Source organism: Heterodontus francisci, unplaced genomic scaffold (assembly GCF_036365525.1).
Source record: "Heterodontus francisci isolate sHetFra1 unplaced genomic scaffold, sHetFra1.hap1 HAP1_SCAFFOLD_61, whole genome shotgun sequence".
In the NCBI taxonomy this organism is placed as follows: Eukaryota; Metazoa; Chordata; class Chondrichthyes; order Heterodontiformes; family Heterodontidae; genus Heterodontus; species Heterodontus francisci.
In genome coordinates this window covers 3,156,669-3,170,983 of record NW_027141441.1, presented here as the reverse complement: position 1 = coordinate 3,170,983, position 14,315 = coordinate 3,156,669, and the positions used below count along the sequence as shown (strand labels likewise).

General features: G+C 43.9%; 1 protein-coding gene and 1 non-coding gene across 2 annotated transcripts in view; both read right to left on the bottom strand.

Annotated features, from left to right (window-relative positions):
- Positions 1–781: 781 nt before the first annotated feature.
- Positions 782–14,315, bottom strand: part of LOC137363434 (histone H2A-like) — a 67,450-nt gene continuing 53,916 nt past the window's right edge. The window contains exon 5 of the mRNA XM_068027262.1: positions 782–849. Coding sequence (XP_067883363.1) covers positions 782–849 — 68 coding nt within the window. The remainder of the gene's footprint in view (positions 850–14,315) is intronic.
- On the bottom strand, positions 10,072–10,162 carry trnar-ucu (transfer RNA arginine (anticodon UCU)). The gene is given in 2 exon segments: positions 10,072–10,107; positions 10,126–10,162. It is a non-coding gene; the product is annotated as a tRNA-Arg (tRNA).

Here is a 14,315-nt window from a genome sequence, read left to right as displayed (position 1 = left end):
CCTTTATTCTGCATCACCCTTTGGTTTTGACTCTTGAGCTGCACAATTTACACTGAAATTATTTACCCAACTCTGAAGGCTGGATTGGAATGGAGAGATATCAAGGATGGGAAATATTTACATTGTCTGCTTTAGCTTATTCTCTATCTCCCTGTGTCCTTTCCCCCAGTTTTTGACTCTCTCGGGGCCGGGTGAACATTTGATTTGCTGCAAATGTCCCAAACTGAAATCTTTTCCACATCTCTGGGTGGTCAGACTCGCTCTGTCTGTTTTTGCTGCTCGTGACCATTAACGAGAACAGGCCACGAGTTCAACGTTTATCAGCAAACGGAAGATAATTGGAAAGAATTCTGTGTTACTCCAGACCAGTGACAAAGATACAATGGATGTTATTCAAAATAAATTCCCTTTGACATTTTATGTAAACTTGTTTGCATCCAAAAGTTGGATTTTAAGTGTAACAAAAATGCGTCAAATTATTGACTGACCGTGTGACAGCGCACATGGGGATCAAATCCACAGCCTTGTTGTTATCAACACTGCGTCCTAACCAACTGAACAAAGCGGCCTATGGACAGAGCCAGGTATGGGTTTGAGCCGCACGCTGGGCGGTTTGTGTTTTATTTCTCACACTGGGTGACAGAGCGATTGGACAAACAATGGACACATCACATCCCTGAAACATTGTTCTGAGAGAAAACAGTGTGAAATAAGAACTGAGCATGGAAATGGAACGGAACCAGAAATCAGGACTTTAATCTATTAAAGTTGATCTTGAAATTCAACCATTCACTAAACATTCCAAAAGATCGAACTCTCTTTTGATATAAAATCCAGGAACTTGAGCTGCTACAAAACACAATTGAGCCTGACGTGATTTGAGCACAAACTTTCTGATCTGGAGTCAGACGCGCTACCGCTGTGCCACAAGCTCACAGGTAAAGCCAAGTGTTCCATTCCTGACAGACTTACTTCTTGTTTAGATTCAGTGATTGAAATTAATTCAATCCTCATCTGACCTCCACTCTGGAAAGGCCTGCCACCCGACCTGAACCTGACGGGACCCGACGAACTGTGTCGGGTTCGGGTCATGTCGGGTCGCTCTTCCGGGTCTGGCTTTCGGGCTCGGGTCAGGTTGGGTCAGGTTCAGGTCAGGCTGGGTCCAGGTTGGACTGAGTCCGTGTCGGACACACACAGGAAGTATTACATTTAACTTTGCTGGGAAGTTGAGTTTAATAAGTGTCAAAAGTTGAAAAGCCAACCAAAGCCGGGAGTCCGGGTCATTAAGGAGGGAAACTCTGAGTCTGCGCAGTGAGCAAGTGAGCATCTCTATGACGTCATTGCGCTCATGCTGCAGCTTCCTGCAGATTCGGAATCGGGAGGTAGATAAAGTGAACATTCCGGTGGTCGGGTCAGGCTCGGGTTAGTTTGGGCATAGGAATAAATGGAGATACTCGGGCCGGGTCGGGCTCGGGTCCAATGTGGTTCTGTCAGGTTCGGGTTGGGTATTTTTTCCTGACCCGAGCAGGCCTTTCCCGCTCTGTCAGTTCAGTGCCTTATTTAAACTATTACTTGGAGTTCTGTTTTACAGGGTCTCGGCTGTTTAAGTGTTTCCCAGACCCACTACTCTGATTAATCAGACATTTTGCTGCTAACTGCTGCTGCTACAATTGAAATGTAAAAAAGAATTTCCAGTGACCTGCAACCAATGGAGAAATACATTTCAGAAAGATAAAGCTCATTCACCAATCCACAAATGTGTTTTTCTGCTTATATTTATAAACAACTCCTTCTCTCCATTATGAGAACTATACAATCACTACAGTTATTTGAAAGTTAGTATAAGATGTTCCAGTTCATCAATTTTAAAACTGCAGCAGGTATTTTCCAGAAAACTTCTCTGTTGGAACCTCAGTCCCATTTCGATTGAAAGTGGACAATTAATGTATTCACTTGTTCATTGTGGACAGGTGTCTGACTTGGAATAAATCTCATTAACTTTCAATGAGGTGGCAGTATTTCTGTGCTCCCATTTTACACAGTCTGTCCTGTTCATGCACCATGTTTTTATTCTCCTCTACCATTCTCCACAGGATACAGATTACAAGCATCATCAATCTAGCTGTTGAAAAGCATTGGAAGAATCTGGTCACACAGGTATTGAAACATTCATTTTCTGCCATTTTACAAGTTGGTTGCTTTAAACACAGTACAATGTGCAATCATCTTGAAAAGAGATTCTCTTCAATATCCAATACAAACTGAATTACAAACCTGACAGACAAACACAGGAGAACAAGTGACGAGTGAACACAAACCTCATGGTGCTCATTTTCAGATTTATTGCAGTCATCCGACAAAACAAGTGAAAGGATATTCCAGTGAAATGATTTGGAAAGTAGGTGTGACTTTTGTTGGTGCCTTTCTTTGCTCTGTTGGTGAAACTTTCTTGCACCTGACTCCTGTTCATGTCTCTGTTTCCTCTATTGAATGAGGAAGGAGGTATTTGATCAGAAATCAACTGGATTGTGTACCTTTGAGAGGGGATTTCTGCACCATCAGGGCTGGAAACAGGAGTGAGTGAAAGACAATGTGTGGAGTTTGATTTTGTACAGAGGGAGAGCAAATCTAACAGGACTGTGAGATATTGGCCTGGATTTTACAGCCCCAATAGCGGTGAACTCAGACTTTCACTGCTATTGAGGGTCTGAACAGCACTGCAACTGCTGGTACATGCACACACTAACACCAGCATCTGGAAGTTGTGGTGGTGAGAAATGTGCTTAGAAGGAGCCTCTGATCATAATCGCACCAGCCCACTCTTTAAAGTGACAGGGACCTGTAGTTCAGCAATTTGGGCTCATTGCCCACAATGTACCCTGATTTTTACCTGGGTTGGATTAAAGCCGGTACCAACAGGCTCAGGGCTGCTCGGGAAGGACTTTTCTGTTGACACAACAGCTCCACTATTCCAGGAAGACACCGGCAGCAGCAGTTGTCAACTTTCAGAGGGAGTTCAGACATTTTAAATGTTGTATTTTATTTCTTAATTGTATGTAACTTTTTAGCATAGCCTGATCAGAGTTCTTAAATTTACATCTGACTTTTTATTAACAAGATTGAAGTGCTTGCAAAAGATCTCTAAATGTATATGACTTTTTATCAAGATTTACTTGGCTTCTTTGAAAAGACTCTTGAGCAAGATTGAAGTGACTTTTAAAAACTACATCTGATCCTTTAAAATCCTGCTTGCATGTAGATGACATTGGAAGATGACTTCAGAATAGCTTAGACTATCTTTCTAACAGGTACTGCAACAGCTTAAGACCTACTTTTCTGCAAAAGCTAGTGAATTACCTTCCGGGAGCGGAGAGGAGCGGAGCAGACCTATGTGGACCGATATGAGGAGAACGCCGAGAGCGGAGCCTATAAATCCAATCCGAGGATCGAGGCCCAGTCTCTTACCTTCCAGGAGTGGAGTGGAGCTCTTCCAGTGTGCTGGAGTTTTGAAAAAAAAAGAAGCCAACTGTGATGTCAGAGGAGAGCTGCAAGGTGATTGGTTGGTGAGTCACTGCTGTTAGTGTATTTAAATATCTTAAAGAAAAGGGCAAAGTTTTTTACTTGAAAAAAAAAACCTCTGCTGATAAGATGAGTACTACTAAAGTGTTTTTTTTTATTCAGTGTAGCTTATGAAGGACTTTAGATTGTCGTGGGTAGAACAAGGCCCCTAGTGTCATTAGTATTTTTTAATTAAGGGAGTAACTAATTAATCTAAGGGTAAGTCATGGCAGGAGAGCTCAGCCCCGTGATATGCTCCTCCTGCGCTATGTGGGGATTCAGGAACCCTCCCAGTCTCCATGACGACCATGTGTGCAGGAAGTGTATCCAGCTGCAGCTACTGGCTACTCGCATTATCGAGCTGGAGCTGCGGGTGGTTTCACTGTGGAGCGTCCACGAAGCTGAGGGCGTCATGGATAGCATGTTTAGTGAGGTGGTCGCACCGCAGGTAATGGATGCACAGGCAGAAAAGGGATGGGTGACCACCAGATGGAATAGTAGGAGCAGGCAGGTAGTGCAGGAGTCCCCTGTGGCCATCCCCCTCTCAAACAGATACACCGCTTTGGTTCCTGTTGGGGGGAAGACCTCCCAGGGGAAAAGAGAAAGAGCGCGGTCCGTGGCACCACGGAGGGCTCTGCTGCACAGCAGGGGAGGAAAAGGGGTGGAAGAGCTATTGTGATAGGGGATTCTATCATAAGGGGTGCAGATAGGCGTTTCTGTGGCCACAAACGAGACTCCAGGATGGTATGTTGCCTCCCTAATACTAGGGTCAAGGATGTTTCGGAGCAGCTGCCGGAAATTCTGAAAGGGGAGGGTGTGCAGCCAGAGATCGTGGTCCATATTGGTACGAACGACATAGGCAGGAAGAGAGATGAGGTTCTGCAAAGTGAATATAGGGAGTTAGGCAGAAGGTTAAAGAGCAGGACCTCTAGGGTTGTAATCTCAGGATTACTCCCTGTGACACGTGCTAGTGCTGGTAGGAATAGGAGGATTAGGCAAATGAATGCATTGCTGAAGACTGGCGAAGGCGGGAGGGCTTCAGGTACTTGGATCATTGGGATCTCTTCTGGTGCAGAGGTGACCTGTACAAGAGGGACGGGTTGCATCTGAACTGGAAGGGGACCAATATCTTTGTAGGGAGATTTTATAGTAATACACTGGAGGGTTTAAACTAGTCTTGCAGCGGGGGTGGGACCCAAAGTAGTAGTCTCTCCGATGAGATAGTTGAGGCAAATGGAGAGGTTAAAGCAAGCAAGTCCAGTAGGCAGGCCAGGCAGGGGCAGGACAGGGAGCGTGGAAGGTCTGGTGGGCTAAACTGCATTTACTTTAATGCAAGTATCCTTACAGGTAAGGCAGATGAACTCAGAGCATGGATCGGTACATGGGATTGTGGTATTGTAGCTATTACGGAAACGTGGTTGAGGGATGGGCAGGACTGGCAGCTCAATGTTCCGCGGTACCGATCCTTCTGGCGTGACAGAGTTGGAGGTAAGCGAGGAGGGGGACTTGCACTATTGATTAGGGAGGACATCACGGCAGTACTTAGAGAGGATATCCCGGGGTGAATGTCCAGTGAGGCCATACTGGTAGAACTTAGAAATAATAAAAGGGTGATCCCTTTGATGGGATTATACTATAGGCCCCCCAATAGTCAGAGGGAAGTGGAGGAGCATATATGTAGGGAAATCACAGATAGGTATAGGAATTATAGGGTTGTAATAGTAGGTGATTTTAACTTCCCTAATATTGACTGGGACTGCCTTAGTGCTAAGGGATCAGATGAGGAAGAATTTGTTAAGTGAGTCCAGGATTGTTTTCTGAAGCAGTACGTGGATGGCCCGAGTAGAGAAGGGGCTGCACTCGATCACCTCTTAGGAAATGAGAATGGGCAGGTGGTTGATATGGCAGTGGGGGAGCACTTTGGGACCAGTGACCATAACTCTATTAGCTTCAAGATAGTTATGAAAAAGAATAGGACTGGTCCTCAGGTTGAAGTCCTAAATTGGGGGAAGGCTAATTTCCATGGCATCAGACAGGAACTCTCAAAAGTTGAATGGGAGAGGCTGTTTACAGGTAAAGGGATGTCTGGCAAGTGGGAGGCTTTTAAAAGTGAGATAGGAAGAGTTCAGGGCCAGCATGTTCCTGTTAGATGGAAGGGCAAGGCTGGCAAGTTTAGGGAACCTTGGTTGACGAGGGATATTGAGGGTCTGGTCAGGACAAAGAAGGAGGCATACGTCAGGTATAGGCAGCTGGGATCAAGCGAGTCCCTCGAGAAGTATAGGGGATATAGGAGTATACTTAAGAAGGAAATTAGGAGGGCGAAAAGGGGCCATGAGATTTCCCTGGCAGATAAGATAAAGGAGAATCCTAAAAGATTCTATAAGTGTATTAAGAGTAAAAGGGTAGCTAGGGAGAGAGTAGGTCCCCTTCAGGATCAGTGTGGCAATCTATGTGTGAAGCTACGCGAAATGGGCGAGGTCTACAATGAATATTTCTCGTCTGTATTTACCGTGGAGAAGGTCATGGAAGCTAGTGAGTTCAAGGGAGGGAACAGCGATATCCTGCAGCATATCAACATTACAAAGGAGGAGGTGTTGGAGGTTTTGAAGCGCATTAAGGTGGATAAATCCCCAGGGCCTGATCAGATGTATTCTAGGATGCTATGGGAAGCAAGGGAGGAGATTGCTGGGGCGCTGGCAGAGATTTTTGTATCATCGTTAGCCACGGGTGAGGTACCCGAAGACTGGAGGATAGCTAATTTGTTAATTAATAAATTAAATAACAAATCATGTCGCCTCTTTCTCTTCTAAACTCTGGCGGTGACAAGCCTAGCTTGTCCAATATTTCCTCGTAAGACAGCCCATCCATTCCATGTATTAGTCTCGTAAACTTTCTCTGTACTACCTCCAATGCATTTACATCCTTCCGCAAATAAGGAGACCAGTACAGTACTCAGTACTGCAGAAGAGGTCTCACCAATGTCCTGTATAGCTGAAGCATAACCTCCCTACTATTGTATTCAATTCCCATGGTGATAAATGATAACATTCTATTAGCTTTCCTAATTACGTGCTGGACCTGCATACTAACCTTTTGCAATTCATGCCCTCGGACACCCAGATCCCTCTGCATCTCAGAGCTCTGCAATCTCTCACCATTCAGATAATATGCTTTTTTATTCTTCCTGCCATAGTGGACAATTTCCGACTTTCCCACATTATACTCCATTTGCCAGGTCTTTGCCCAATCACTTAACCTATCTATATCCCTTTGTAGCCCCCTTCTGTCCTCTTCACAACCTACTTTCCTACCTATCTTTGTGATCAGCAAATTTAGCAACAATACCTTCGGTCCCTTCATCTAAGTCATTTATATAAATTGTAAAAAGTTGAGGCCCCAGCACAGATCCCTGTGGCACACCACTCGTTACTTCTTGCCAACCAGAAAATGACCCATTTATGCTGACTCTCTGTTTCCTGTCAGCTAGCCAATCTTCTATCCATGCCAATATGTTACCCCCGACACCATGAGCTTTTATTTTCTGCAATAACCTTTGATATGGCACCTTATCCTTCTGGAAATCGAAATACAATACATCCACTGGTTCCCCTTTATCCACAGCACATGTAACTCCCTCAAAGAACTCCAATAAATTGGTTAAACATGATTTCCCTTTCAAAAAACCATGTTGACTCTGCCTGATTACCTTAATTTTTTCTAAATGCCCTGCTATAACATCCTCTGTAATAGCTCCAAATATTTTCCCTCAGACAAATGTTAAGCTAACTGGCCTGTCGTTTCCTGCTTTCTGTCTCCCTCCCTTTTTGAATAAATGAGTTACATTCACTCTTTTCCAATCTAACGGAACCTTCTCGAATCTAGGGAATTTTGGAATATTAAAACCAGCGCATCAACTATCTCACTAGCCAATTCAGGACCTGGCGACTTGTCAACCCGCAGCTCCAACAATTTGTTTAGTACCACTTCCCCGGTGATTGTAATTTTCTTGAGTTCCTCCATCCCTTCAATTTCCTGACATACGGCTAATACTGGGATGTTATTTGTATACTCAATAGTGAAGACCGATGCAAAGTATCTGTTCAATTCATCTGCCATCTCTTAATTATCCATTATTAATTCCCCAGACACACTTTCTATTGGACCAACAGTCGCTTTGTTAACTCTTTTCTTTTTAAAATATCTATCGAAACTCTTACTAGTTGTCTTGAAATTTCTTGCGAGCTTTCTCTCATACTCTAATTTTACCTTCCTTATCAATCTTTTAGTCATTCTTTGCTGTTTTTTTTATATTCTGTCCAATCTTCTGACCTGCCTCCCACCTTTGCACAATTATAGGCTTTTTCTTGAAGTTTGATAGTATCTTTAACTGTTTTCGTGAACCATGGATGGTGAGTCCCACCTTTGGAACTTTTCTTTCTCGTTGAAATGTATCTATTCTGTGTATTCTGAAATATCCCCTAAAATGTCTGCCACTGAATCTCTATTGACTTATCCCTTAACCTAATTTGCCAGTTCACTTTAGCTAGCTCTGCTTTCATGACCTTATAATTGCCCTTATTTAAATTTAAAATACTAGTCTGGGACCCACTCTCCTCTCCCTCAAACTGAATGTAAAATTCAATCATATTATAATCGCTACTACCTAGGGGCACCTTAACTATGAGGTCATTAGTTAATCCTATCTCGTTGCACAATGCCAGGTCTAGTATAGCCTGCTCTCTGGTTGGCTCCAGAATGTATTGTTCCAAGAAATTATCCCCAAAACATTATATGTATTCCTCATCTAGGCTACCTCTGCCCATCTGAATTTTCCAATCTATATGCAGATGAAAATCCCCCATAATTATCACAGTACCTTTCTGACAAGCTGCCATTATTTCTTCCTTTATATCCCATCCGACAGTGTGGTTAATGTTTGGTGGCCTGGACACCACTCCCACAAGTGACTTCTTGCCTTTATGATTTCTCATTTGTACTCAAACTGCATCTGCATCCTGATCTCCAGAACTCAGGTCATCCCTCTCTATTCCGCTAATACCATCATTAATTAACAGAGCTACCCCGCCACCTTTTCCTAGCTTCCTGTCCTTCCAAAATGCCATGTCACCTCCAATATTCACATCCCAATCCATGTCGCCCTGCAGCCATGTCTCTGTAATGACTATCAGATAGTACTTATTTATTCTATTTGTGCTCCCAGTTCATCTGTTTTGTTTCAAATGCTCCATGCATTCAGATACAGAGCATTTAGTTTTGTCCTTTTATTATTGTTGTCACCTCTAGCCTTATCTGTCGATTTACTCTTAGATTTGTACATTCTGTCCCTTCCTGTCACAGTCTGTTTATCATTTCCCATATTTATACCTTTCTCTCTTGTCTTGTCTCTCCTCCTTGATTCACCATATCTTCCCAAATTTGATCCCTTGCCCCCACTATTCAGGTTAAAACCGTCTCTACTTCCCTCGTTATGTGGCTCGCTAGAACACCGGCACCAGCACGGTTCAGGTGTAGACCGTCCCAACGGTACAGCCACCTCTTTCCCCAGTACTGGTGCCAATGCCACATGAACCAGAACCCACTACTACCACACCAGTCTTTCAGCCGCACATTACTTTCTCTAATCTTATTTGTCCTATGCCAATTTGCACATGGCTCAGGTAATAATCCAGAGATGATTAACTTTGAGGTTCTGCTTCTTAATTTTGTGCCTAGTTCCTCATACTGACTTTGCAGAACCTCTATCCCTGTCCTGCCTATGTCTTTGGTACCGACATGGACCACGACGACTGGATCCTCCCCCTCCCATTGTATGTTTCGCTCCAGCCCTGAGCAGATCTCCTGAATCCTGGCACCGGCAGGCAACACAGCCGTCTGGACTCTTGCTTTTGCTGCAGAGAACAGAGTCAATCCACCTTACTATACTGTCCCCTACTACAACTACATTCCTTTTTTCTCCCTCTTTGAGCCGCAAACATTTACTGCAGACGTGTTTGCCCTGGATCACACTGGCATCCAGGAACTCCCACATGCTGCAGCTGTGACACATCACCTGTCCTGTCATCCTTAACGTGTTTCAATTAACTACTTAAATATTTTATTCAATTATTCATTTTATTGCATATTTTATTAAACTTACCACTAGTTTGTTTACTATTTTAAACGTTAGGACTAAAATGGATCTTAATCACTTACCAGATGCGCATCAAGCAGGTCGGTTCTTCCAAACCAATCAACTACCTGCTTGCCTGTGATGTCACAGCTTACCAGATCCTCACCAAACAACTCCTTCCACTGCACCGAAGTAAGAACCAAATCCTGTCTCCTCACCCCAGCGGCTCTCTGTTTCCATGCTCTCACTCTCCATTGTGATGTCACTCCTCGATTTTTCCCCTGCTCTGCTCCTCTCTCTCTCGCTCTGTCTCCGAGTCTGTGCTTTTGGCGCATTTCTTCATTTGTTGTTCCGTTGTGCTCCTCTGTTTCTGGTCCAAAATCTGACTCTGGTGGGATTTGAACCCACAACCTTTGAATTTCGTCTTAATCATCATTGAGAAGTCCAACACGCTATCCATTGCGCCACAGAGCCTCACACACCTTCATTAACATCACTAAGGCCTTTGATCTTGTCAGCAGAGACGGCCTTTTCAAACTGCAATGGAACACAGGCTGCCCGCCTGACCTCTTGGGCATCATCTCTTCTTTCCACGAGAACATGCACAGTTCCATCAGTTACAATGGAGCAACATCAGACGCTTTCAAGATCAGCAGTGGGGTAAAGCAGGGCTGCGCGCTGGCGCCAACTCTCTTTGGAACAGAGGAACATAGGAGTAAGCTATTCAGCCCGTCGAGCCTGCTCTGTCATTCAATTCGATCATGGCTGATCACCTACCTCAAAGCCCCTTTCCCATGCTATCCCCATATCCCTTGATGTCATGAGTATCAAGATTTCTATCAATTTCTGTCTTGAACATGCTCAATGATTGAGCTGCCACAGCCCTCTGGGGCACAGTATTCCAATGATTCACCACCGTCTGAGTGAAGAAATTCCACCCATCTCAGTTTTAAATGGCCTACTCCTTATTCTGAGACGATGTCCTTTGGTTTTAGACTCACCAACCAGGGCAAACATCCTGTCTATATCCACACTGTCACGCCCTGTAAGAATTTTGTCAGTTTCAATCAGATCACCTCTCATTCTTCGAAACTTTAAGGCATACAGGCCCAGTTTCCTCATAAGACAATCCCACCATCCCAGGGATTAGTCTGGTGACATAAAAACAAGAAATGCTGGAACCACTCAGCAGGTCTGGCAGCATCTGTGAAAAGAGAAGCAGAGTTAACGTTTCAGGTCAGTGACCCATCTTCGGAACTGACATATGTTAGAAAAGTCACAGGTTATAAGCAAGTGGGGTGGGGGTGGGGCAAGAGATAACAAAGGAGAAGGTGTAGATTGGACAAGGCCACATAGCTGACCAAAAGGTCATGCAGCAAAGGCAAACAATATGTTAATGGTGTGTTGAAAGACAAAGCATTAGTACAGATTAGGTGTTAATGGACTGAATATTGAACAGCAGGAAGTACAAACCTGAAAAAAAAAACAGTAGGTAAGCAAACTGAACAAACTGAGATGAAATGAAATAAATGCAAAAAAAAGATTAGTCTGTTGACCCTCTGTTTCACCCCCTCTATGGCAAGTGTATCCTTCATAAGATGAGGAGACTAAACTGTACACAATACTCCAGTGCGGATTCACCAAGGCTCTAGACAATTGCAGCAAGACATCTTTACTCCTGTACTCATGACCCCTCGTGTGGGTACAACATACCATTTGCCTTCCTAATTGATTGCTGCACCTGCACAAGAGCTTTTAGTGTCGCAGGAACAAGGACACCCAGGTCCCTTTGGACATCGACACTTCCCAACCTCTCACCATTTAAGAAATACTCTGTCTTTCTGTTTATTCTACCAAAGTGAATAACTTCACACTTATTCACATTATATTCCATGTTCTTGCCCATTCACTTAGCCTCTCCAGGTCCCCTGGAAGCCTCTCTGCATCCTCCTCACAACTCACACTTCACCGAGCTTTGTGTCATCTGCAAACTTGGAAATATTACATTTAATCCCCACATCCAAATCATTTATATAGGTTGTTAACAGCTGTGGCTCCAACACTGATCCTTGCAGTACCCCAATAGTAACAGCCTGCCATCCTGAGAAGGACCCGTTATTCCTGCTCTCTGTTTTCGGTCTGTTAACCAATTCTCAATCCATATCAGTATATTATCCCCAAGCCTATGTGCTCTAACTTTGTTTACTCACCTCCTGTGTGGGACCTTACCAAAGGAAAATACAAATACCACACATCCACTGGTTCTCCTTTATCTGTTCTATAGGTAACATCCTCAAAAATCTCAACAGGTTTTTCAAACCTGTTTTCCTTTTCATAAATCTATGTTGACTCTGCCCAATCATGTCATCATTTTCGAACTGTCTAGTTATCACATCCTTTATAATTGGCATATTCTTCTCCATGCTGCTATTGTACACTTTCAATTACTCAGATATAGGTGTTCACCTGCACATCAGAGCTGACGACAAGCTGTTCAACTTGGCAAGACTGTGCGCCAAGACCAAAGTGGGTAAATTCCTAGTCTGTGAGTTGCTATTTGCTGATGATGCTGTGCTGACATCCCATAATGAAGTTCAGTCACAGCAGCTTGTCGATCGGTTCTCCCTGGCCTGCAAAGAGTTTGGACTGACAATCAGCATCAGGAAGATGAAAGTTACGGGCCAGGACGTAGAGACTCCACTTTCCATCAACATCGACAACCTCACTTTGGAGGTTGTCAACAGCTTCACATACCTTCAATCAACAATCACCAGCAATCTGGCCCTTGATGCTGAAATCAGCACCAGGATTGCCAATGCTGCAGCTGTCATGTCAAAGTTGAGAAGACAAGTGTGAACCGACAGCAAACTGACCGAAAATACAAAGCTCCACGTGTACCAGGCTTGTGTTCTCAGCACCCTCCTTTATAGTAGAGAAGCATCAACAACTTATACAAGCCAAAAAAAGCGGCTGAACAGCTTCCACCTCCACTGCCTCAGATGGATACTGGGCATCTCCTGGCAGGACAGAGTACCGAATGCGGAAGTACACAAGCGTGCAGGGATCCGCAGCATGTTTGCCCTCTTGAGTCAGCGGTGACTCTGTTGACTGGGCCAAATGGATGACGGTCACATTGCCAAATACATGCTCTATGGTGAGCTTGCTATCAGCATGAGATCAACAGGTCAGGGAAAAAAATAAAGTCCTTTGGAGAGGTTTGAGTTAATTCAGGAGAGTGGGCATGGATTTATCAATGGGAGTTCATGCTTGACGAATCTAACTGCATTTGTTGATAAACTATCTGAGAATACTGATGAAGGGAATGCAGTGGATGTTGTTTATATGGATATGACGAAAGCATTTTATAAAGTACCACATAAAAGGGTGGTTAACAAAATTGGGGTTCATGGATTAGGAGGGTCAGTGTCCATTTGGATAGTAAATTGTTTTAAAGACTGAAAACAGCGAGTCATATTAAATGGTTCTTGGTCAGACTGGAGGATAGTCGACAGTGGTGTTACCCGAGGGTCAGTGCCAGCACCACTGCTTTTTTTGCTAAAGGTAAGTGACTTGGATCTTGCAATACAGAGTAGAATCTCAAAATATGCCGATGACACCAAACTTGGAGGAGTGGCAAACAGTGAGGATGATATGAACCGCCTGCAACAGGACAGTGATAGGCTAGCAGATTGGGCAGACAGGTGGCAGATGGAATTTAATAGTGACAAGTGTGGAGTGATGTATTTTGGCATAAGGAATAGGGAGAGGCAATACATACTTAATGGCACAGTTCTAAAGAGTGTGCTGGAATAGAGGGACTTGGGGTTCATGTGCAACAATCTTTGAAGGTGGCAAGACATATTGCGAGAGTGGTTAGCAAAGCATATGGGATCTTGGGCTTTATAAATAGAGGCATTGAGTACAAAAGCAGGGAGGTTATGCTGAACCATTATAAAACTCTGGTTAGGCCCCAATTGGAGTGTTGCTTCCAGTTCTGCTCAGCAGACTTTCGAAAGAATGTGAGGGTCCTTGAGAGGATGCAGAGGCGATTTACCAGAATGGATCCAGGGATGGGAGACTTTAGTTACAAGGTTAGGTTGGAAAAGCTAGGATTATTCTGCCTATATCAAAGGAGATTGAGTGGAGAATTGATAGAGGTGTATAACACCTCAAGAGAACAGGCCATCCTAGACTGGGTATTGTGCAATGAGAAAGGATGAGTTAACAATCTTGTTGTGTGGGGTCCCTTGGGGAAGTGCGCCCATAATATGATAAAATTCTTCATTAAGATGGAGAGTGAGAGAGTTGATTCCGAGACTAGGGTCCTGAATCTAAACAAAGGAAACTATGAAGGTATGAGGCGGGAGTTGGCGATGATAGATTGGGGAACGTTACTTAAAGGGTTGACAGTGGATAGGCAATGGCTAGCATTTAAAGAGCGCATGGATGAATTACAACAATTGTTCATTCCTGTCTGTGCAAAAGTAAAACAGGAAGGGTGGCTCAACTGTGGCTTACAAAAGAAATTAAGGAAAGTATTAGATCCAAGGAGGAGAAATATAAAATGGTCAGAACAAGCAGCAAACCTGAAGATTGTGAGCAGTTTGGAATTTAGCAGAGGAGGACA